Below are 22,886 nucleotides of genomic sequence, written 5' to 3' on the forward strand. Positions count from 1 at the left end.
TTAATTACTATATAAAAATATTTTTGAACCTTGAATCTTCAGTTTACAAGACTGACCTCCTGATACAGTACTACTTGATACTGAGCCATTGCATGTTTGCTTGCGAAAAATAAAGTTTGTTTTTGTAAAAGTTCTTGTCAGTATTCATTGTCAAGTCACGATTACACTTAAATTAAAAATTCATGACAGATAATCTTTTCTTTTTTATAAATGAAGATGTTTGTTTGTTCGCTATACATTCCTAGGCCGTTCGATCAATTGCTGTGAATCTCGTAGGTTACGTTTATATACTTCCAACTTAGATAATGTCGTACATCCCACCCCAAAATATTTATTGAATTTCTGTAAATCAACTAATTTCTATCAACATTCAATTTGCTGATTTACACGGAGCGCCATCTATTGACAAAAATTTTACAAAATAATAAAGTAAAATATAATTTTTTAAAAATGTATATTGCATTCACTTAATTACTGCGACAGATAGAATATAGCACTTGCCACTCGAATTTTTTCATTTCTGAACGTTACTTTCTTAAATTAATAAGTGTCTGAATGGATAAAACCACAGAACACCGGTAATTAGTTTGTCGTGGGTTTGGGCATGGCCAACGGGCTGGTCATGTGGAGTTTTCCGGGTTTTCTTCACGTTAGTAACACCTAAATAGGGGCCAGCTTTACATAAGTCTTCTGGGGATGCATTCCCGTCGGCAGATCGCTCACGTGTCGTGTTGCCGTAACCAACGCGACACGCAAGCGATTTCATAATTTGTAACTGTGATCAGAAAATATCACAAATGGAGTTCCGCCATTGGCGCTGTTCGCCGTAGCGCCATAATTTATAACTAATGCTCGCTAGGTCTAGACGCTTGTGAGCAAAAGTTGTTCTAGGCAGGAAATTCTGCTCTGCTCCCAAACCAGTTTATCTAGTAACCATGGTATCTATGTTAACTGAACCGATCCACTTATACCCAACTACGTCTTGGCTCACTTAACCCCACTATAACTTTCTTCAAAGAAATGTGTCCCAAAAACGTTGGTGCGTTTATCTCATATTCAGTTATCAGAGCTTAAACACAAACACCAGAAATAAGTTTAGCACTGAGTTCGAAAATAGTAAGTCAAGATGAACTAAAATTTTACACTTACCGCAGATTTTCATTATTCCCCAATAGAATCTACTCAGTATGTCTGATGGCGGCCATATTACATCAGTAACTTGGGCCTTCTAGATGAAATCAATGACAGTAAACAAATAAAGAAAATTTAAATACGAGAACTAATGGAAAGCAACGGACCAGTTGACCTCTGTACCTGGCCCACCAGTGGCCAAGCAGTTCCGTTCTCTGAATAGTGGTAGTTCAGTCTTGGGTTCGCGCCTCGCCAGGGCGGGCTAGTCACGTGAACAGGACGTGAAGTTTTCCGGGTTTTCTCCACGTCTGTAATGCCTGAATAGGGGCCAATTACCCTTAAAAGACCTCCCAAAAGGCATTCTCTAGGCCAGGGATGGCGAACCTATGGCACGCGTGCCCAAAGTGGCACGTATAGAGAATTCATCTGGCACGTAACGTATATACGATTTCGATTGATCATCTGTCTTTTTCAATCATCCTTTTTTCAATAAGCTTTTTGTACATTTATTCTAATTAAAGCATATTCGTTTTTCTTTAAATATTGTTATTTGAAGTCTAAAACTTTGGCACACGTAAACATCTTTAAAGCTAAGTGTACTTACTTTAAGGCACGCAGGCTCAGAAAGGTTCGCCACCCCTGCCCTAGGCAGATCACCCATGTGTTGCGGTTTCGTAATTTAACAAAACAAACAAACCTCTGTACACAGTTAACCCCGTATCGGCCGGATGGCCGAGCGGTCAAGGTGGCAGCCTACCGCTCTGGGGGACCCGGGAACGAATCCGAACGGGTCGAATAATCCCCAGGAATTTTTCGGGGGGTGGTCCGTTCGGATATATCGGGCCCCGTCCCTCACCACCCGGTCGCCCCATTGTGGGCCTGGCCGAACCCATAATGGGCCTTCTAGAAGAGGTCCTCTTAGTGCCCACAGGGTGGAAAGAAGTAAAAAAAAAAAAGTCAACCCCGTATATACACGGCTGACAAGACTTATTATACAAAATTTTTCATATTTATGAACTTTTTCTTGTTATTTGCCGAGGAAACATTTTTAAACATTGAAAGATTTTAGAAAATGAAATTATTTCAATAATTATTTTCAAATGAAACATCAAAAAGAAATTTTTTTTTAATTTAAAAATCATGATTTTATATATATATATTATTTTTAAATTATATATTCATTAGCCATTAATAATCTTTAATAAATGAATTATAATTGTTAAATTTATAAATACCTTAATTTTCATTTTATTGAATGTTTAGAGGGCGTCATCAACACTAACGTTTGGTTGAACAATTTTCAGATGTTTATGACTGTTTACAGTAGACAGTAGAAAGAAATTATTTTTTAAAGTAAGTTGACGTTGCTGTAAATTAATTATATGTATTATTTTAATTTCTTTGATTTTTTAAAATAATAAATACGTTGTATTAATAGATTTAATAACACAAACAATCTTATTAAAGTTATATCCAAATTAATGAAGTCATATGGATGACATTAAATTATCTTTTATTTTTTAATGGCTAATTGATAACATACTCTGATAAAACAACATTCCATGGTCATTTTATTGAACAGCTAAAGAGTAAACATAACAGAATGAAGTATAACTCAATAGAATGTGAACAATTATCATATATTACATATTGAAGGTTGAATGTTATCTATTCAAATACTTAACTCTAATTCTCATCTTTTCTACATATATCAAAAACCATATTATTTTCTTTAAATGTACTTATTTTGTAATGCTGGTACACTACTAATGTTTTCCAAATACTTATTTATCGACAGTTCATTTAAAAGATATAACACAAGTGTTAAAGCAGCTGTTGCTTTTTAAACAAATTGACTATAACCTTGAGTGGTTAAGTTGTCAGTATACTGCTCTAGCAGAGCCAGGAATGAATCCATGTGGGTCAAGAAAACCCTTGGGAGTGATTCGTCCTGGGTAAGTTGGATCCAGTCTCTTGTTACGTAGCTGCCCCGTTGTGGGCCTGGTCAAATCAACTTGGCTTGGTAAAAAGACCCCGTCAGTGGCCACAGGCGAAAACAGAGAGGAGAAAAAAAAGGGGAAAATTGATTGATTAAAAAATCACTATGACTACTGCATTCACCGTATTCATACATTTAATGCAGTTTACTTTTATCATTGGATTTCTAAGAATTGATGATGATACTATATATTAATATTTTATATTACTTTACTTGTTTTTATTTGATATGAAATTTAGGCATTATGCATTTAGTATATCATTGATATTTTAAAAAGCTTTTGAGTTTGTAAATTTTGATTTTGTTAAATGATAAACTTTAAAATATTTTATACATCTTATATTCTTATTTGAAATATATTGCTTTTGAAATTGTAATTCTTTAGGACATTCAAATGCATGTTTAGAATATGAAGTTGAAGCTAGTTAACTAAAAAACTGTTCATTTAATGAAATTATTGGTTAAATATTTAATTAATATTTTTGTAAAATTCATATTACACGTAAATTTTGAAATTTATCAAAACTGTAATTAGAATTTTAAATTTTACAAAAATATCAGTTAAAGATTATCATATAAAAAATTAATAAACAAAATACAAAAACAGATTTTAAAAATGTTTGATATTTAACATATAATATAGTCTTATTCTACACAAGAACTGTCTCTCTGCAGGTAATACAAATAAAACATTTTTCTATGTAAATTTGTGGTTTATTCTAAATGGTCATCTGGAACCATTTGGGATATTATTACTATGTAACAAGTACCCTACTAATAATCAAATAATGCTGGATTCATAATAAGTTACATGACACCTTTACTCCAGCAATTAATTTTTATCAATGTTAACATTTTCAATCTTATTTAAAGTTTTTCTTCAGGCTAATAAAGCTTTCAAAAACATAGTTCTATTAGCCTGAAGAAAAAACTTTAAATAAAGTTGAAAACATCAGCATTGAAAAAAATCAATTGCTGGAATAAAGGTGCAGTGTAACTTATTACTTTACACTCTTCTAAGACTGCGTTAATTTACAGCACAGACTCTTATACACCTTTTTACACACAGCCGTTTTTTGCTATCATTCAAACGTTTTCGGTTATTTTTAATAACCTTTTTCAAGAACCGTTACAAACCATTACACAAAGATTTACAAACCATAAACTTATAAAAATGAAGAAAAACTTATAAAAATGAATATAAACATATATCCTAATACTCATGCCAGCTCTTCATTTGTGATATCTATCACAATAACTTAACTGATTCACCTGCTTATCCATTATTATACCTACTATACTTGTATAACACCCATATGATTCTTGTAAATCGCTGCTGTACATGAATTTCCTTGCCTGTTACTATGTTTACAGTAGAGAGTCGAAAATCGGAATCAATTGGGGACTGGGGTTGTACAGATTAGTGATTTGTTCTGATTACCGATTATGTATGAATAAATATATTAATCTGTCCGATGTTCAAATTATTCTCCGTTGCGTGTTGCTTCGTGTTGAATTTTCGTCGATTTTAAGCCTAACAAAAATTTTTATAATAATAATCGAGGCTATTGTATCGTTAAAAATTATTTCTTCATTTTGTACAAACAAAATAAATATATTGAAAAATATAAAAAACATGAAAATTATACTTTAGAAGTAAATCTAGTATCAAAAATGTTCGATTCAGCACGACACAGTCCGACTGAAAATCGTTCCGATTACCGGGGTTCCGATTAACGACTCTCTACTGTACTACAATTGTGAACCAAATATCGTTTCGTATAAATATCTGCTGTAGCTGGTTTTCTTATCTGCCGCTACCTATTCTTCCTTACAACACGCTGTTTCTCCATGCCGATGAGATCTTGCTGGCTTCCCTGAAGTTAATGGCCTGCCCTTTGTAACTGGTTTTGAAGATATTCCATGCTTCTGCATACTTTAGATGTTTTTTGCTGTATACTTTTTGTATGAGCTTTGCTTTATCCCAATCTGCCTTTACTTCTTGTTGGTCTGCTAGTATATATGTTGCAAGGGCGGTGTTAGGTTGTTCGAGTCTTATATCTCTTTGGTGCTCGGTTAGTCTTTCTTTAAGGGATCTTCCTGTTGCTACCATGTAGTATAGTTCGTTCTGTCATCTATTATCTATTACCGGGATTTTGTACACTCCTGGAATGAGGTCTAGGTTCGACTCGTCTTTGTCAGCTCTTAGCAGCTGATATATTGTCGGGTTCCTTTTGTATACTATTTTTTTGTTTGTAGCCACTCCTATTCTTTTGTATACATTATTTAGTTGCGCTCTGTATTCCATGATTGTACACTCGTCTGTTTTTCTTCTATTTTGTTTTTTGTTGTTTGGTGGTTTGTAGTTAGAGAAAGCCTTGCTGTACACCCCGAATTGCTTAGCCAACGTATTGATATATTTCAACTCTTCGTTTCTATCTTGCAACTTGCTGCAGTGCATGTACGCTCTTGTCACTAGTGCTCGGAAAGCTGCTAGCTTATATGATACAGGGTCATGGGAGTTCCATGGTATAAACCATGGGGTGTATGTAGGTTTTCTCTTATACACCTTTTTACATCTTTGTCTGTGCTCTGTAACTTATTACAACTATGAATCCAATTATTGTAAATATGAATGCTGGATTCATTATTAGTTTTCTGTTGATAATCAAATGATAATTCCAATAGTGAATTAAGCATTATCATTTGGTTATAAAGAGGTAATTCAGGCTTGGTTTATTGTTTGAGTACACTATTGGAGAAATATGAAAATGATTAGATTGGAGAAAAATGCATACAAACCAGGGTATTCACCATTAAGTAAGCCTTCAATAGATGTCTTTGTTTGGAATACTGTATTAGAAGGTAGAGAAGTATGGCTTACTAACTTTAAGAGTCAAATTCAGGACACTAGGAGTGTATTAACATAACTACATGTATTTGCCATCTGCAAAAACATCATTTTATATACAGGCTGGGAAAAAAGTCCATTAAAACTTTAAGCATTCATAAAATGTGGAAGAATTATCAGAATGAAATATAACTTGTGTGATAAGTATTGTTAGCAGTAAGGAGTTTTTGTTCATGGGAAAAACATTAGTTCCAGAAGTCACTGCTAGGTGGTGTTGACATACAAAAGAAATGCAAACAATGAAAATAACTTCCAATGTGTTTATATTAGACAAGTATTTGATATGGCCTCCACCACAGGGTATGACACAATTTAGCCATGTAACTACACCCAAGGGCGTCGCCAGCCAATAGGCCAGGAAGGGGCAAGCTGATATAAATTGATAGAGGATATGAATTGTATGTAGGTAAAATAAAAACGATTCATAAATTTTAAGAAGCTTAAGAAGATTATTTTAATTAAAACATAATCATCTTTGGTTTTTCGCGCGGGAATTATAAATTGGGCAATAAATGACTTAGCATTTAAATAATTTTTTTTGCATGTCTATGGAGGGGCAACTGCCCCTCTGCCCCCCCTCTGGCGACGCCCTTGACTACACCAATACCTGCGGAGTGCAGCATGTCTATCTGGATGGATGGATAAATGTTACCTCACAACAAACAGCATTTTTCAATTCCAACAATGTGGAAGGACCTGATCAAAATACTCAAATTTAAATATTCCCACAATCAGAAATCATACTGAAAGTCATTTTCATTGTTGTTTGTACATCTGTTCATTGTCTTTTGTATATCAGTGCCAATCTTTTGTATGTCAGATGATTTTTGAAACTAATTTTTTCCCATTAACAAAATTCTCATGCTGACAATACTTGCCATACAAACTGCATTTATTTTGAGTAATTCTTTCATTTTTTTATGAATGTTTAAAGTTTTTATGGACTTTTTGTCCACCTCATATAACAATCCTGCATAAAACAAGATCCTACTATATTGGAAAAAAGTAAATTATGTATATTTTATTCACTTAACAATAACATCTATTTTAAGTGTTCAGATTTAGATTAATTAAATATAAATTATTTTCTTATAAATTGTCTGATTTGTAAGTAAATTTAATTATAAAAATGTACCAAGAAATTATTTTAAGTTATAAGAATTTATTAGTAAAAGTAAGTACATCTTTATCTTATAGAAGGTCTAGGTATCTGGTGAAAAGCCACCCAGTGTAGCGCATAATGTTGCCTTAGCTGTGACAGAGGAGGTTGTGACTAGGGAGGAGGAAGGAAGAAGCCCACCCAGCAGCTTAGCAGGTGCTTTTTTTAGGAAGTAGGTGGGGTGGGACCTCTTATTGACTAAAGGCCTTAATGGCCTTTAGTCAATAAGAGATCCCTCTTTGTGAGTTTTGGCTTCAAAGAAAAGCCTATGGCAAGTAACATTGAATGGGGGGTCATGGCATCCCAAAAGGACAGAAGTAACGCCCGGAAGCATGATTATCATCATTGTTTTTCTTAAGACAGATGGGGTTGGGTCTTCCGGTAAGATGACAGCGTGTGATTGGTTAAGAAAGTCCTTGGCCCTGCATAAGAAGTCTTCCTCCCTGCATAGGACAAATTTCTTGTCTTTGTCTGAAATTAGGAGCCTTGTGCTGGATGTTGACAAGTAACATCTTCCAGAGTGATCACAAGGACAGTATTTTGTACGAACGGAAATTTGTCTCACCGAGGCAAGCGTCGAGATGATTGAGAGCTTCATTTGTGGAAATCTGGTCGCTGCAAGAGTGACTGGAACCATTTTAGCAGCATTCATGTCTTGTGGCGGAGGGATATACCTGGACCCCTGTTGCAGTATCTTGGAAATTCGGGATGGAACAATCTCCCCCATATAGTTGTGAAATTGGATTGGCTGTGCTGGATTTTGTTGCCTGCGTGCTGCCCTAAAGAGCCACTTGAATTTTTTGTTAAGTCTAGCTCTTTCATCTCGGGCAAATCTCAACGCAATACTGTGCAGGTTTCCAAGTTGGTCGTAGAGGGCGGTCGGGTCACAGGTTTTGGCAAATTGCAGGTGGGCAACATATAATTTAAGTTTAACATCAGCCAAATATTTGCATTTTACTTTAATTAGTTTCAAGAGGGGAGATTTTTCCATTCGTTTCAGAGCACCTCGTAGACACGAAGGAAAAGCCTTGTAGTTGATGGTAATGCACTTTAGGAAGTATATTGTGTGCTCTACACTTGAGCAGAAAGACTAGTTGGGCATGCAGCTTATGCCATAGTTTTTGCAGATTTAACATAGAAAAGAAGAACATTCGATTTCTGGTATTCATCCTGTTAGGTATACTAAATACTTAGCTTGGATGTCACACTAACAGTTGTATTAATACAATTAAAAACTTCAAATAAGGAGGCATTAAAGAACATAGCTTGGATGTCACGTATTTAGTATCCAAGCAAACTGGTTAAAAGCAGTTGTAGGCATTAAAAATTTATTACTGTATTAAAATATTATGATAATAAATTTTTAATGCAAATGAACAATTATTTATTGTGACATCGTCACAATGCCAGACTGCAATTTTTAATCATATTTTTAATTAATTTAATTTAAAATATGTTCTCCATCTCAAATTAGTAGTGGCTTGCCCCTGTACATCATACTTTTCCTTTAACAATAGAGTTGTGCCAGTCACCCATTAACTGCTTTTGGAGAAAAATTTTTGAATTGAAATAACATGACTTTCAGTATGCATTGGAAGTTCATAAATAGTTAATTGGGGCCTCCTGCCCCTAAGGTTTCCATATCTCTCTGACTGTTCTCAAGATTAAGGAAAGACAGATGGATGGGTGGACAACAGTGGAAATTTATAGATCTACAATATTTTCAAATTGCAGACCTAGAAATTAGAGTTCTACCAAATGAGCAGAGCTGAGGTACAGCTCAGCTGTCAGCTGGAATCCAGAATTTCATCTCACATTTCAGCTTAGCTTTACAAGATGTAAAACTACAGTTCGTCAAACAATGAAGACAATGGAGCGTCGTCTTCTCCTCTGGATGTAGAGAAAAACTGATTTATAGAAAAATAGAGATGTAATGATAATATAATAACATAAATAATTTTCCAGTAAAATAGAGAATATCTGTCTTTTTAAGTAACCACTTTCTCCACCACCTTTTGCATACAGTACAGGGCATTTTTTTTATCTCATAAGGCATACATACTGCAAAGATAGGTAAACATAGTCCTGAGCTAAAGCATTCAGACAAAACATAGTTATTAGAAATGAGGAGTTTATAACATTTTGACTAAACAGACAAAACATTTGATAAAACGTTGCTTGTAGACCAGACTTCACACAGATTTGCAGAATGAAATTTTGTAATTTGTTTTTATCTATATGTTGTTATATGAATAATATGTATTTTGTATTTATATGTTTATTTTATTAATTATTTACCTACTAAAAAGATCCATGGAGTAATGAAGTAAAATGAAACACTTGTTACAGTTTCATAAATGGATTATATTTCATAATATTAACAAAATATTTCAGCACTACATAAAATAACATAGCTACTTAGCAGAATTTTGTTTATAAAAAGAATGCAGTATAATAAGTTAATATAATAATTTATATGTAAAAATTAGAATGATATGCCTTGTCGTAAATTTGTCTGTGTGTAAGATATTTGATAGAAAAACAAATAATGTGGATAAAAAATTGTCTATTGAAATAAAATTAATCCTGTAATAGGAAACATTTTTTATTACAGGCAAAAAACATTGATTTGATTTATTGTAGAAAATTCAAATTTTAATGAATGAAATATTAAAATGATAAGAATTGTTTTTATTTCATTTACAAATTTCAATTCAAATATAAAAATAATCGCTAGGTGAATATAAATATTTAAAATTATAATAAAAGAAAGAAGCTCTTCTATAAATACTTTGTGTAATTGTAATTTTAATTACAGGTGACATGTGGTCATTTTTTTCAAGAGATCCTGTAAAAGATTTTGCATATGATATTGGAGAAAAAATTAATGGTTTTGACGATAAATCAATATGGCAGTTGTATAAAGGCAAGAAAAAAGTATGTTCTTTTCATTCTAATTAAAGAAGAATATATAATAAAAATGATTATTTTCTTGCTGTTTTAATTAAATTAAGATTTATTGAAATAATTCTTGAATGTATATTTCAAATTAGGGAACATCAGAACTTGTATCAATTTTCTTGTTTGAACTGAAACCTGGTAGTGAAAATTGGGTAAGCCATTAATTTTAATTCTTAAATAATTTTTTTTTTTTTTGAAAGTACATTATTGATTATATGTTTATTTTATCTTTGAAAATAACACTTGAATAGTTTTGAGTGGTGGAGAAATTTTTGTACCTAATACCTGAGTTTTTATTACTTGCATACACAAAATATCTGGATATAGTTTTATGCTATTCTTTGAAGTGATTTTTCAAAAATATTATATTTATCCTATTTAAATCTTGTCTGATGAGTTGGCCTGTTTAATTTCCTTTTTGATATATGAAGTGCTGCAGTATTTAGAACACTCTACTTTTTACAGGTTGATTTAAATATTTGCTTGTTTTATTACTCATGTTTCTACTTTGATTTCAAGAAAGCAATCATTTAGTAATATTTAAAAATGAATTATAGTTTAATGGATTTATTGGAATAGTATGGAATATTGGATTGGTTGTACAGTATACGGCAACACAACACATGAGCAATCTTCCAAGAGGGGGGATACTTCTTGACAGAACTTTCTAGGGGAAACTAGATCCTACTTAGGTGTTATAGACATAAAGAAAATCTAGAAAACTCCATGTGACCATTGATGAGGCACAAACCCACAACCAACTATCCGTATTCAGTAGTTTTATACAATTGGACACTGGTGAGCCAGAAGTAAAGTCAGAAACATAATGTTAAATGCAATAACTCTCCTATTTAGAAGATGCTTCTAGTATACTATAGATCAGGGCTTCTTAAACTATGGGTCACGACCCCATTTGGGGTCGCTTAGCAAAATCTTGGGGTTATGAGATTTTAATGCAAAATATTGAAAATAATTTGTGAGTTTGAAAATGGCATGCTTTGTGTCGTAGGTTTTGTGAGTTGCACTTTGTGTCACTTCTGGTGCAGCGAGACGACGATTCAGCAACACTGGTTATAGTGTGAACTAGTGTAGTGTTGTTGCTTTTCAGTGTATTCAGTTGTCTCTGTTCCATTGTAACACAAGAGTGAACTGTGGTAGTACACCATTATTGTTTTTGCAAATTTGTATATATCTTCAATATATATGTATATTTTCATTGTATTTCATATATATATTGCAAAATATTTATATATCTTTATTTTATTTTTTTTGGGGGGGGGGGTTGCGAAAAAAATCACAATCATAAATGGGGTCGTGAATAAAAAACATTAAGAAGCCCTGCTATAGATTAATACTTACGCCAAATATTGTATAGTAGGATGGAGAATTCACTGGGTTCAGTGTTATAAATGCTTTTTTATTGAAAGTACTTTCAACAAGTTTATATTTGTCGAAAGTACTTGTGATAAAAAAACATTTATAATGCCGAACTCAGTGAATTCTCTGTCCTACTAAGACCCTTCTATAAAAAATGAAATCTTCTAAATAGACTACTGTATTATAGTGCCAGTATACAGCTGAAAAGAGAACTAGAGAAGCTAGCTCATTGTGTGTGGACTATATTACAACAAAACTCTTAATTATCAAATTTCAACAGACCAAAATTTTCACACTGTTAATTAGAAAATTCTTAAATCAATTTCTTCACGTTCTTTAAATCCACTCTGTTCATTTTTGCAATCGAGAAAAAGATTAATTTTTCTGTTTCCACCTATCTTTGAGTCAAATGGTTTTAACTATTCCCTGAAATTTGCTCTAGTCGTCCAGGCCTTTTTATTGCTTTATTAACAGCAAGAAAAACATGGGATGTTCTTGAAGTAATATGACTTGGAATATTTATCAACAGGTTCTAACTTTTTGGAGCCATTGCCATTTGCACCAAACAGTATTGAAATTTTTTCTTTCCTCTTTTTCTTTTCGTGACACTTTTTTCCTTTGACAGAAAGTGTCTTATCAGGTAAGAGACTGAAAAAATTCCAGCTTTATTACAGTTGGATATTTTTTTTTCCTTCATAACTTGCAATTGCACATGCAGTATCATGTTTAGTTTTGATAGTTCTTAAGGTTGGCACAAACTAGGCAGTATTGAAACAAATGGGTCAAAGCAATTTAGTTTGATCATTGTTTGCTTGATGGCCATCAATTGCCAGTCATTGACTCAATATCACTCTACATCATATCTTTTGATGGAAAGTAGGTGGTCCATTTGACGCCTCTAGGATCCAAGAACTTTGATTTTTCAGGCAACAAATGACACCACTCATGCACATTTGAAAGTTTGCAAGAAAGGAGCATGTGCTATAGGCCACAAAAAGGCGTGCATTTGTACTGTGATTTTTGTCATTAGAGGTTGTTGCTAGTCTACAAAACAAGCTACCAAGCAATAGTTTGTAGGGAGATAGACAAAATGCTTGTTGGTGATGTATTCTGAACTGTTGCCTGCCAGTTTTTTATTTAGGATGATGTGTGGTAAAAGGAATGAGAAATCAGTATTGTGACTAACCTGAGATACATTCAAACCTAGGGTTTTGAACTTAAGTTCCTAAAAGTTGTTCAAAAACCAAACAAATTTTTCCGTAAGAAATAATATAAAATGAATTAATTCATTTCTAATCCTCAAAACAAAACCTTTTCAGCTGTATTTTATGCATAAAATTGCCTATACAGGCAATATAATATTATTTTATCTATATCTATATTTATTCTATATATATACAGGGTGGGGCATAAGTAACGCCCTTTTGAAATTTTAAAAAATTTTAAATTTTATTGAACAAAAATTACATAAATACAACAACAAAATACAACAACAAATACAATGATTTAATATTAATGGACATGCTGAAAATGTTTCCCTTCATATTCAATACAATGCTGAACTCTACTAGCAACACTTCTACAAACTTTTTGACACATTTCTGCGATAATTACAGAACATTTCTCTGCAATTACTTGTTTTAATTTAGGGATTGTTTTTGGTTTGAGGCTGTAAACCTGATCCTTCAATACATCCCACAAAAAAAGTCTGGTTATTAGGTCTGGTGATCTGGTGAAACTATAATCTTGATCTCCATCATGTAAACTTTGAAGCACACGTGTGATGTAAGGTCTCATCTTAAGTTTCTTCAATATTCTGCAAACACTCCTTTTACTGATACCTAACTCTGAAGAAAGACATCTACTGGATTTTTGAGGAGTACACAACAATGATTCTTGTAGTTCATTGGACTTTTCTACACTTGTTGCAGAAACTGGCCTGCCTAATCTCCGAGTATCACTTACACTTCCTGTGGTTTCAAATTTTCTAACTAAGCTTGTGATATTTTGACTCTGCACCTGCAGAATGTTAAATTCAGCTGATAACAATCGAGCGGCTTTAGCACCATTTTTATTATTCTGGTAATAAAGTTGAACTGCTTTCACTCTCTGTTCCTTTGTTAATCTCATGGCCATATCAAATATCTGAAATAAAAATAGATAAGGAAATTTAAACAATAAAGAAAAGATACATTATAAGATATATCTAAAATAATTTCATATAAAATTAAAACATAAATTTTTGCAATAGAAACTAATAGAAATTAAAAAGGGTGTTACTTATGCCCCACCCTGTATATATTAAAAGCAAAATATTCCGTCACCTCCAACTGAAACTAACACTTTACAAAGAAATGGTATAAATAGAGACTCAACTCTGACTTTCTGGATGAAATATAACCAAATCAATCAAGATAGACACGTACTTTATCCACACCATCCAAAATATTATGTTTCAATTGATTTGATTTGATTTTAAATTTCAGTTCTAGTTTCAGTTTTGGTGTTAAGACCAGTTTTAATTATTATTTTTAGTTTTAATTAACTGACTCCCTAGTATTAATAAATATTACATATTAATATTATAATATATAATATTATGTTAATAAATTTTTGTCATTTAACTTAACTTAAGCATATTTAACACGAATTCTTGAATGCCAATTAATGCGGTTTTTATTAATTAATTTGACTTAAATTTGACTATGGTGTATACCAGAAAACGGAAATAGTATCTTTCCTGCATGTGCATTGAAATGTAATTTCAATAGCAACATCATTGATGATTTATATCATGACAAGACATTTTTGGTGCCACTAACTTCTGAATTGGTAGTCCTGTCATTGATTGGTTGAGCAATCATCATTCTTTAACCTAGGAAGTATAGGAAGCTAACCATCAGTGGCTGGCTCTGCTAAGTAGCTTGTTTGGCAACTGGGACAAAAATGAGCTCAAAATTTTGTTTATAAACCAAATTGTTTGAAAAGCAAGGTGTTTGAAACCCGTGTTTTGACTGGGTGTCAAAGTAGGCCTAGACTTCAGAAATCTGTCAGAAAAATGAGAGAGCGCATTAACTTGACAATTGGCATGCAGTATGTTACACACAATTAACAACAATTGGCACAGGAATTATCTTGAATACTGAAAATTGTCAATTCTAGGGTTATTATCTCTAATTTTGCCAACTCAACTTTGGTAATAAGTGTGTCAAATAGAAATGATCCAAAACTTTATTGTAGGGATTGTGAATTGTGCATGTTTTATATGGACAGTGGCCAGGACCCCTGCCGTTTCTTTAATTAGAGAACTTTCCAGTATGGGGAATTCATAAATCAGATTTTGCTGTATATTATAATATACATAAATTATAAGTGTAAATCCAAGGATGTGGTTGAGTAAAGAAAACATTCAGTGAGGATTGTTTATCTTCAACTTAATTATGTTTAGTTAGACAACAAATTGTATCAGACTAAGACAAAATATATAAAAAATTTATTATTCATCATACATAGTCATAAAACTTTTAGTATAAACAATATGAAAGTTTTATGACAACATATACGAAGAGCATGAATTAAACAATAAAAATCAAAGAATAATTATTGTGATTTAAGTTTTTTTCTTTTTAAAATAATGAAGCATTCATTTCATTTTATATAGAAAGATTTTTATATTTTTTCAAATTCAGCAGCATTTATATTTTGACAAAGTATGTACTATATATGATGATGATCTATTAATTTGTTAGTGCAACTAATAAAAACTTATTATATGAGAATTGTCATTTTACATTTTATATTTATTTGTCAGTACTGATAATCTTGGTTATACTTGTACTGTTGTTGTTAAATTGTTCCAAATAATACAGAATTTTACAATTTATAAGTTTGTTTATTATATTTTATAATTTCAAATTTCTATTTGTTATATTAAAAATCATAAATTTTTATAACAATTTTTCTATAAAAACATACAAGCATATATTACACAGTATATATAATATAAATCATATTTTGAATTTTATATCAGCATGTGATAAAATGTAGGTCTACAATGAGTTTTTCTGAAAAATTTATTAAAATAATATATATAATAGTCATAACAACAAGTATAATAATAAAATAATGAGTGTCATTATAATATATATTTTTTTTATATATAATAGACCAATAACCCAATAATTTAAACATTATATCAGTAATTTTTTTTTAATTTACAAAATTTAAAATTATCAAAATTATCATTATATAAGTAAATCAATATGAGTACCAGTTATAACACTGATATATGTAGAAGTATAGTTCAATATAGTCATCAAATAATTGATTTTAGTCTTACTAGCTTTTTTTTTTTTTTTGTCACAAAAATTTATGTTATCTCTATATACCAAATCAAAAATATACATAGATACACACAGATTTTATGCACTTAACATTTTTATGATTATTGCATAATCATAAAAATTATATATAATTATTTATTTATAATTTTCACTTTTATATAATAAAAATTTGTATATGTTATAAGTTTTTTTTTTTTTTACTTTTTTTCAGTTAGAAACTGCTAAAGCTTCAGTGAAATGTTTAAAGACATTAAGGCATCCAAATATATTAACTTTTGTAGACAGTTTAGAGGTTTGATATTTTTTATAACCAATTAATTTTTATTAAATTGTAGTATATAAATTAGAATTCATTTTGAGTTGTAAATCATTTCAATATTTAATAATTTAAGTTTTTGTTCAATTTGTACTTATGTATAAATGCTAGAAATGAATTTGTCTTACATGTAGATATGTAGCAATTACAATCTTTGTAATAATAATAATAATCTCTTGCAGACTGACAAATTAATATACCTAGTCACAGAATATGTGGAATCTTTGGAAATGCATCTTGCAAATACAACTATGAACAATGATCAGAAAAAATTAGCAATTTCTTGGGGATTATATCAAATAACAGTAAGTTAGGTTTTTAAAAACCTAAGTTAAATGTGAATTCAAATATATAAAAAAATCAGAACAAAATAACGTAATGGTACTTTTTGTATGCAAAAATACATTTCTAAATATTTTTTAATTTGAATGCATCTGACAATTTTTTGTCTTGTTATATTTTACACTTTCATGATTAATTGCTTGATATTGCATTCATATTTATGCATATTATCTTTCTCTTGAACTTAAAATTTTGTATATATATATTTTTTTTCTTTGTTTATTTTATGTAAATAAAGTAATTTAGTCCTCCAAATCCTATTCTTTCTATGCATTAGTTTCCTGTACTGGAAGGGACTGATCAGAAGGAGCCCAATGACATTTCCCTTCCCTAAATGTTCCTTGGTGTCATTTTTCCCTCACATCTTAGATAAAGAGTAAGATAAATAACCAAATTAAAAGAGTCATAAAAGGCTGTCCTTTAAAAATTTGTTAATGGAATTTTTTATTTTTATGCAAATTTTTATTGAACATTATATAGAAATACTTCCAAAAATGAAAAATAAGTACCCATATTGCAGAAAAGTAATACATAACAATTAAATAATAAAATGAAAAATTTTTAAGATATAAATATCAAGCAATTAATCATGAATGTGTAAAATATAGCAAGACAAAAAATTGTCAGATGCATTTAATGTCTTGATCTTCAGGATTTAGTTTTTTTAATGGCAAGTTTTGATTTCATGACATCATAATTCTATCTGTCTTTTTGAATATAATTTTTCTTTGTTTTTTATAATGCTCTATTAAAATTTAAAATTAATTTTATATAAAAATTTATACTGAATGTCTCTATGGGTTGGCATTGAAGTTAGCTGTTTTAATTATTGCTATTATTTCAAATCTACTAATTGGATTAACACAGTTTAAATTTAGAATATACTGTATATTTAATTGAGTTAAAATTTTAAACATAAATTGTTTATTATTTAACTTTTTTATTTTGTATAAAATTAAATCTCACTTTTAAGGTAAATTAATAAAGGTATAATAAATCATCATATTGATATATTGTATAGAATAACTTGGTTTCTTTAGACGTTATAAAATTTATTTACTAAATTAAAATGACAAATTATTATGGACTTATTAAAGTTATCACAAATAATGAGAAATTCATTTAAAATTAATTTTTAGTTAGCTAGAAAATAGTTTGATAAAGATATACATAATGTTTTAAATTTGAAAGTAAAATATAAAATGTTCTACATCTTTGAAATGAAATTTACAGATTAATTAGTTTGGTTATTATTTGATATACAGTCAAACTTTGGGTTATGAACAACTCTGTTTATGAACAAAATTTTGATCATGATATTTGCTCTGGTTGTCATATGATAACTTTGTTTCCAAACAAGTTACTTGACAGAGCCAGCCATTAATAGTCAACTTCTTATGTTAAAGAAAGTTGATGGCCTGACCAATCAATGACAGGACTAGTGGCACCGAGGTTCGCCTCACATCATTAGACCTCACAACACAAACCATCAATGACATTGTTATTCAAATTAGATTTCAATGCACATGCAGGTAAGATATTACTTTCAGTTTTCAATACATGTCACAATTCAATTTAAATAAAATTAATTAATAAAAACTGCATTAATTGACATTTGTGTAATATAAATGATGTTTAATAATTCATATTTAAAGGTGCTTAACTCTAATTAAATAACAAAAATTTATTAATATATTATATATCAGGACGGCAACCTTTCAGAGGTATCGTGCAGAATGCAAAACCTAAGTTATAGTGTTATTCCAGATACTGACATGATTCTACCAATTTTGTTATACAGGGTGAGTTTTTTATATTAAGACAATGAAATAACTTAATTGGATCTCATTATTTTAGAAAAAGGTTTAGACAAAAGTTATAAAAAGTATGGTTTCCCATTAGAAAAAGCTTTTAATTTTAACCTTAAAATAATCTTGACCTTTGACCTAGACCTTAAGGTCAAGGGTATATCTGATTGTGAAATTTCCTGCTCTTTTTGTTGCCGGGATAAAAAAAATATGTATTTCCATTGAAAAAACAGACTTGACCTTCAAATGACCTTGAAAGTCAATGTCAAGGTCACATCCAAGGTCACCAATTGATTGCCCCTTCGAAACCCTACAACTTTTGTCTACACCTTTTTCCAAAATAATGAGATCCAATTAAGTTATTTCATTGTCTCAATATAAAAAACTCACCCTGTACATGTTATCAAAATTGGTCTGGTTATAATGGACTTAAAAAATATATAATTTTGAAGTTAAGTTGTTAATTGAATTATGTTCTTACATGTGAGGTGCACGCACAACTTGTAGATGGTGACACAGAGCATAAACACATACACTAATATAAATATACAAGCAAGAGATTTGTTTTTAATGTATCATGGCCTACACCGAACTATGGTTTTCATTTAAATGTGCAATTAATAATTAAAACATAATTTTTACTATATTTTTATTTAATCAGAGTGCCACTGAAAATTGTTCTGCATGCCACAGGTTGCCAATCCCTATTATATATTATAATAATGTTTATTAATACTAGGTAGCCAGTTAATTAAAATTAAAAATAATAAAGTAATAATTAAAACTCTGGTTTATACACTGAAACAGAAACTAAAATTTAAAATAAACTCAAAATTAATTAATTTAAATAAAAATAAAAGTTTAAATCAAAGCCATTGAAACATTATCCACACTTTCCAAAATATTAAGTACTTGTTGTCTGTCTTGATTGATTTGGTTATATTTCATCCAGGCAGAGTTGAGTCTCTATTTATAGCACTTTTTGTAAAGTGTTAGTTTTGGTTTACAGTGACAAAACATTTTGCTTTTAATATATATATAAAACAGATATAGATAATATAGTATTGCATTTGTAGGCATTTTTATTCATGAAATACAGCTAAAATGGTATAAAAAAGATTTTGTTTTGGGATCAGGAACAGATTAATTCATCTTACATTGTTTTGTATGGGAAAATTTGTTTCAGTTTGATAACAAATCTGTTTCCGAACAATTTTTAGGAACAAATTAAGTTCATAAACCAAGGTTTGACTGTGTTTATTTTCTTAAAAATAATTATGATGATTATGATTTAAGAATAAATTTATAGTGTAAGATTTTTAAAAATTATGAATTACAATATAAAATACAGTAAAAATGTTTTACTAATTTCCAGAAAGGGCTGTGCTTTCTAAATAATGATTGTAATCTTCTTCACAACTATATTTGTATGTCTTCAGTATTTGTTGATCGAGCTGGAGAATGGCGTCTTGGAGGATTAGATTATGTATGTTCAGCAAACCAAAAGTCTCCTTCTAAGTTGTTATTTACTCAAGAAGTGTATAATCCTCCAGAAGTAAAAAGTCAGCCATGTAATAAAGATATTCCAAAATGGTACATGATATTGATGTTTTATTTTTTTGAATTTCAAATTTTTTTATTATATAATTTTTATATTGAATGTGGAAAAAAAATTTATAGGGCTGCAGATAGTTGGGGATTAGGTTGTTTAATATGGGAAGCTTTTAATGGACCTTTAACAAAACAGTCTGATTTAAAATGTCTTAAAAAGGTATAGGAAAGTTTTAAATTACTGTAAATAATTTTCTACTTTGTCTTAATTAATATTTTTAAATAATAGATGCCAAACAACATTACTTCACTTTATTGTGAATTGGTATCTGCTAATCCATCATCTAGATTAAATCCTTCATCTTTTCTTAATAAATGTTGTATTAAAGGTGGCTTTATGAAGAATAAATTTGTAGATACAATGCTTTTTCTAGAAGAAATTCAGGTAAAATTTAAAATATTTAACTACATTTAATACAATTTGTGAAATAATATATATTAATTATTTGAAATATTAAATATATGCATTTTTCTCTTCCAGATTAAAGATACAAATGAAATGAATCATTTTTTAAATGTTTTAGTTAGCTTATTAGATACTTTTCCTCCAGACATTTGTAAATATAAAATTTTAAACCAATTGTTAAATGCCTTTGAATTTGGAAATGCAGGCTCAGCAGTTTTAGTACCTCTGTTTAAAGTAAGTTTAAATAATCTTTTGGCAAATTTATTTAATACTTAAATATATAAATACTTTTACTTTGAAAATAGATGTCTTACATCTCCTGTTATTTTAAATATAAAAAAAAAAAAGCTATAAAGTAGAACCTGGGCTTAGCAAACCCTCCAAACTGGAAACTAGCTGCTTAACTCTGGTATCTGACAAAAATTGCCATATATATATATAATAAGAACAAATCCAAACTTATCAAATTATCAAAATTAGTTATTTTTACATGAATTGTTTGGCTTTAAAATTGTAAAAATTAGTACAAAAATGCCATTTTGTACTAAATTTAATAATTCAAAATTAACAATTAGTTAATTTAGAGAAATCTAGAAAAGATTGGAGTGGAATGATAACTATTAATATTGTGTAAGCTAGGCAAATGATGCTATCTAATACTGATTATATAAATTATGCTATCTAAGCTTCTTAAGTAGGATTTTTGTCAATTTTCCTAACATATGTTTTATTTGATTTATTCCATTTCTCTTAGTCTGTTCTTCGATATTTTCCAAGTTTCTTAATTTCATTCCATTGTGCAAGAGAGAAATGCTGTTGCCAATATACCAATGTTTGATGCAGAGTGTCAGAGTACTGTGTGAAAATTTCATCATACAAGTTTAAGGATATAGAGTTATTTCTATAAAATCGTGACACAGAAGATAAGCATGACTTTTTTAAATTGACATTTATGGGAATCATGTAATCCATTGTATTGTTTGTATTGTCTTATTAATGGAGGTTTTGCTGAATAAGAAGGTTAGGGGATTTTTATCCACTGTCTGCATGTATTTTACTTTAATTAAGCAGACACTGCACAAGGCAGTGTCTGCTTAATTAAAGTAAAATACATTTATGGTCATATTGTTATGTTAGGACTGGATGTTTTGTCTGCTAAACCCAGGTTTCACTGTATATATTTTGGGATAAAAAAGTATGTTTATATACAATGTTTACTATTTTCAGATTCCTATTATCAAATAAGGATTAATTCTTTACAAATTTTAATTTTTTTATGAAAATGTTGTGCTTAAATATCAGTGGCGTGCCGTGACATTTGATGATAGGGAAGCTGTGTTTCTGTAAGAAGCCGACTTACAGGGCAATCAATTAATTGCGCGTCAGGGCCCGTTCGTATTCGTTTGTTCGATAAGCCAGTAAAAACTGTATACTTCTTTAAATGTATTTTTAATAGATTATCTGATGTACTTAATAAATAAGAAAGTTCAATATAATTACCTCTGTTATTAGATTCAATAAATTCCCTATGCCCTCTAAATGCCAATTCTTGCTTTGAGAAAAAACATATAACATCTATTAATTTAGATATATCTATTAATCGTAATTACCGTATTTTACGGACTATAAGACGCACTTTTTTCTTCGAAAAATTGCCTCCAATAGTTCGTAGCGTCTTATAGGTATTTTTTTTTTTTAAATTGTTTAAAAATTAAGGTGCGCCTTATAGTCCATAGCGTCTTTTAGTCCGTAAAATATGGTATCTTGTTATAATTTTCAATATTTATTTTATATTGTCTACCAATGTTAAATTCTATTCTGCTTTGATTTCCAAATTGCTTCAATTTTACGAAAAAATCGTCATTTGTCATAAATTTTATCGTCAAAATGTCGAAATTTTTTTGTCGACGTATTTATATTTAATTTAGGCATTGGTCTTTCTCTTTTAATAATGTTTTCTTTTTCATTATATGGTCTCAAGCCAAAAATTTTAAAATAAATTTTTGAATCACTAGCCACGATATGAGGGCTAAAATTAAAATTACAGAAAAACTTACTTGGTAAAACAAAATATGTGATGAATATACCTACCTAGTACAAAAAATTCTTCAATTGTATGAATATACTTTTAAGGAAACTTATAATTAAATATAACTTTGTGAAGAAACGTACATAAAAATAACAAAATATTCTTTACTTTTTAAATCTTAAAACAATCCACTTAGTGAAATAGCTCCCTACGAGTGGCTAATGAACAGAATCAGAGACGGTCCAGGTAAGTGTGTGCGTGTCAAATCCCGAGGGTGCCGATACCGGTCAATGTCAAATGCCTCTTTTGTCGCATCACTAGTATACCTCAAAGGACGCCACAGGGTTGTTGTAGATTTTAAACGTTTCTCACCATAGCTGTAAAAATCTAAATATGTTAAACTTGACAGATTGTCCGTCGTTCATTTTCTAATTCGTTTTAGGACCAAGTGTTCACGGAAATTTCCAAAATTTACAGTTTTTCGGTCACTCTC

The 22,886-nt window shown here is 30.2% G+C and overlaps 1 protein-coding gene across 2 annotated transcripts in view; it reads left to right on the top strand.

Moving 5' to 3' along the window:
* Positions 1 to 2,359: 2,359 nt before the first annotated feature.
* The window catches only part of yata (N-terminal kinase-like protein yata), a 39,176-nt gene continuing 18,649 nt past the window's right edge, over positions 2,360 to 22,886 (top strand). The window contains exons 1-9 of one of the 2 annotated variants that reach the window (XM_067263680.1): positions 2,360 to 2,484; positions 10,019 to 10,137; positions 10,254 to 10,313; positions 16,093 to 16,173; positions 16,380 to 16,502; positions 19,723 to 19,940; positions 20,028 to 20,118; positions 20,188 to 20,343; positions 20,440 to 20,598. In XM_067263680.1, coding sequence (XP_067119781.1) covers positions 10,024 to 10,137; positions 10,254 to 10,313; positions 16,093 to 16,173; positions 16,380 to 16,502; positions 19,723 to 19,940; positions 20,028 to 20,118; positions 20,188 to 20,343; positions 20,440 to 20,598 — 1,002 coding nt within the window. In that variant the 5' untranslated portion in view covers positions 2,360 to 2,484; positions 10,019 to 10,023. Of the gene's footprint in view, positions 2,485 to 9,999; positions 10,138 to 10,253; positions 10,314 to 16,092; positions 16,174 to 16,379; positions 16,503 to 19,722; positions 19,941 to 20,027; positions 20,119 to 20,187; positions 20,344 to 20,439; positions 20,599 to 22,886 lie in introns of those variants that run through there. The other variant, XM_067263681.1, reaches the window with a different exon arrangement.

Source organism: Centruroides vittatus, unplaced genomic scaffold (genome assembly GCF_030686945.1).
Source record: "Centruroides vittatus isolate TY-2023 unplaced genomic scaffold, ASM3068694v2 contig_18, whole genome shotgun sequence".
Classification (NCBI taxonomy): Eukaryota; Metazoa; Arthropoda; class Arachnida; order Scorpiones; family Buthidae; genus Centruroides; species Centruroides vittatus.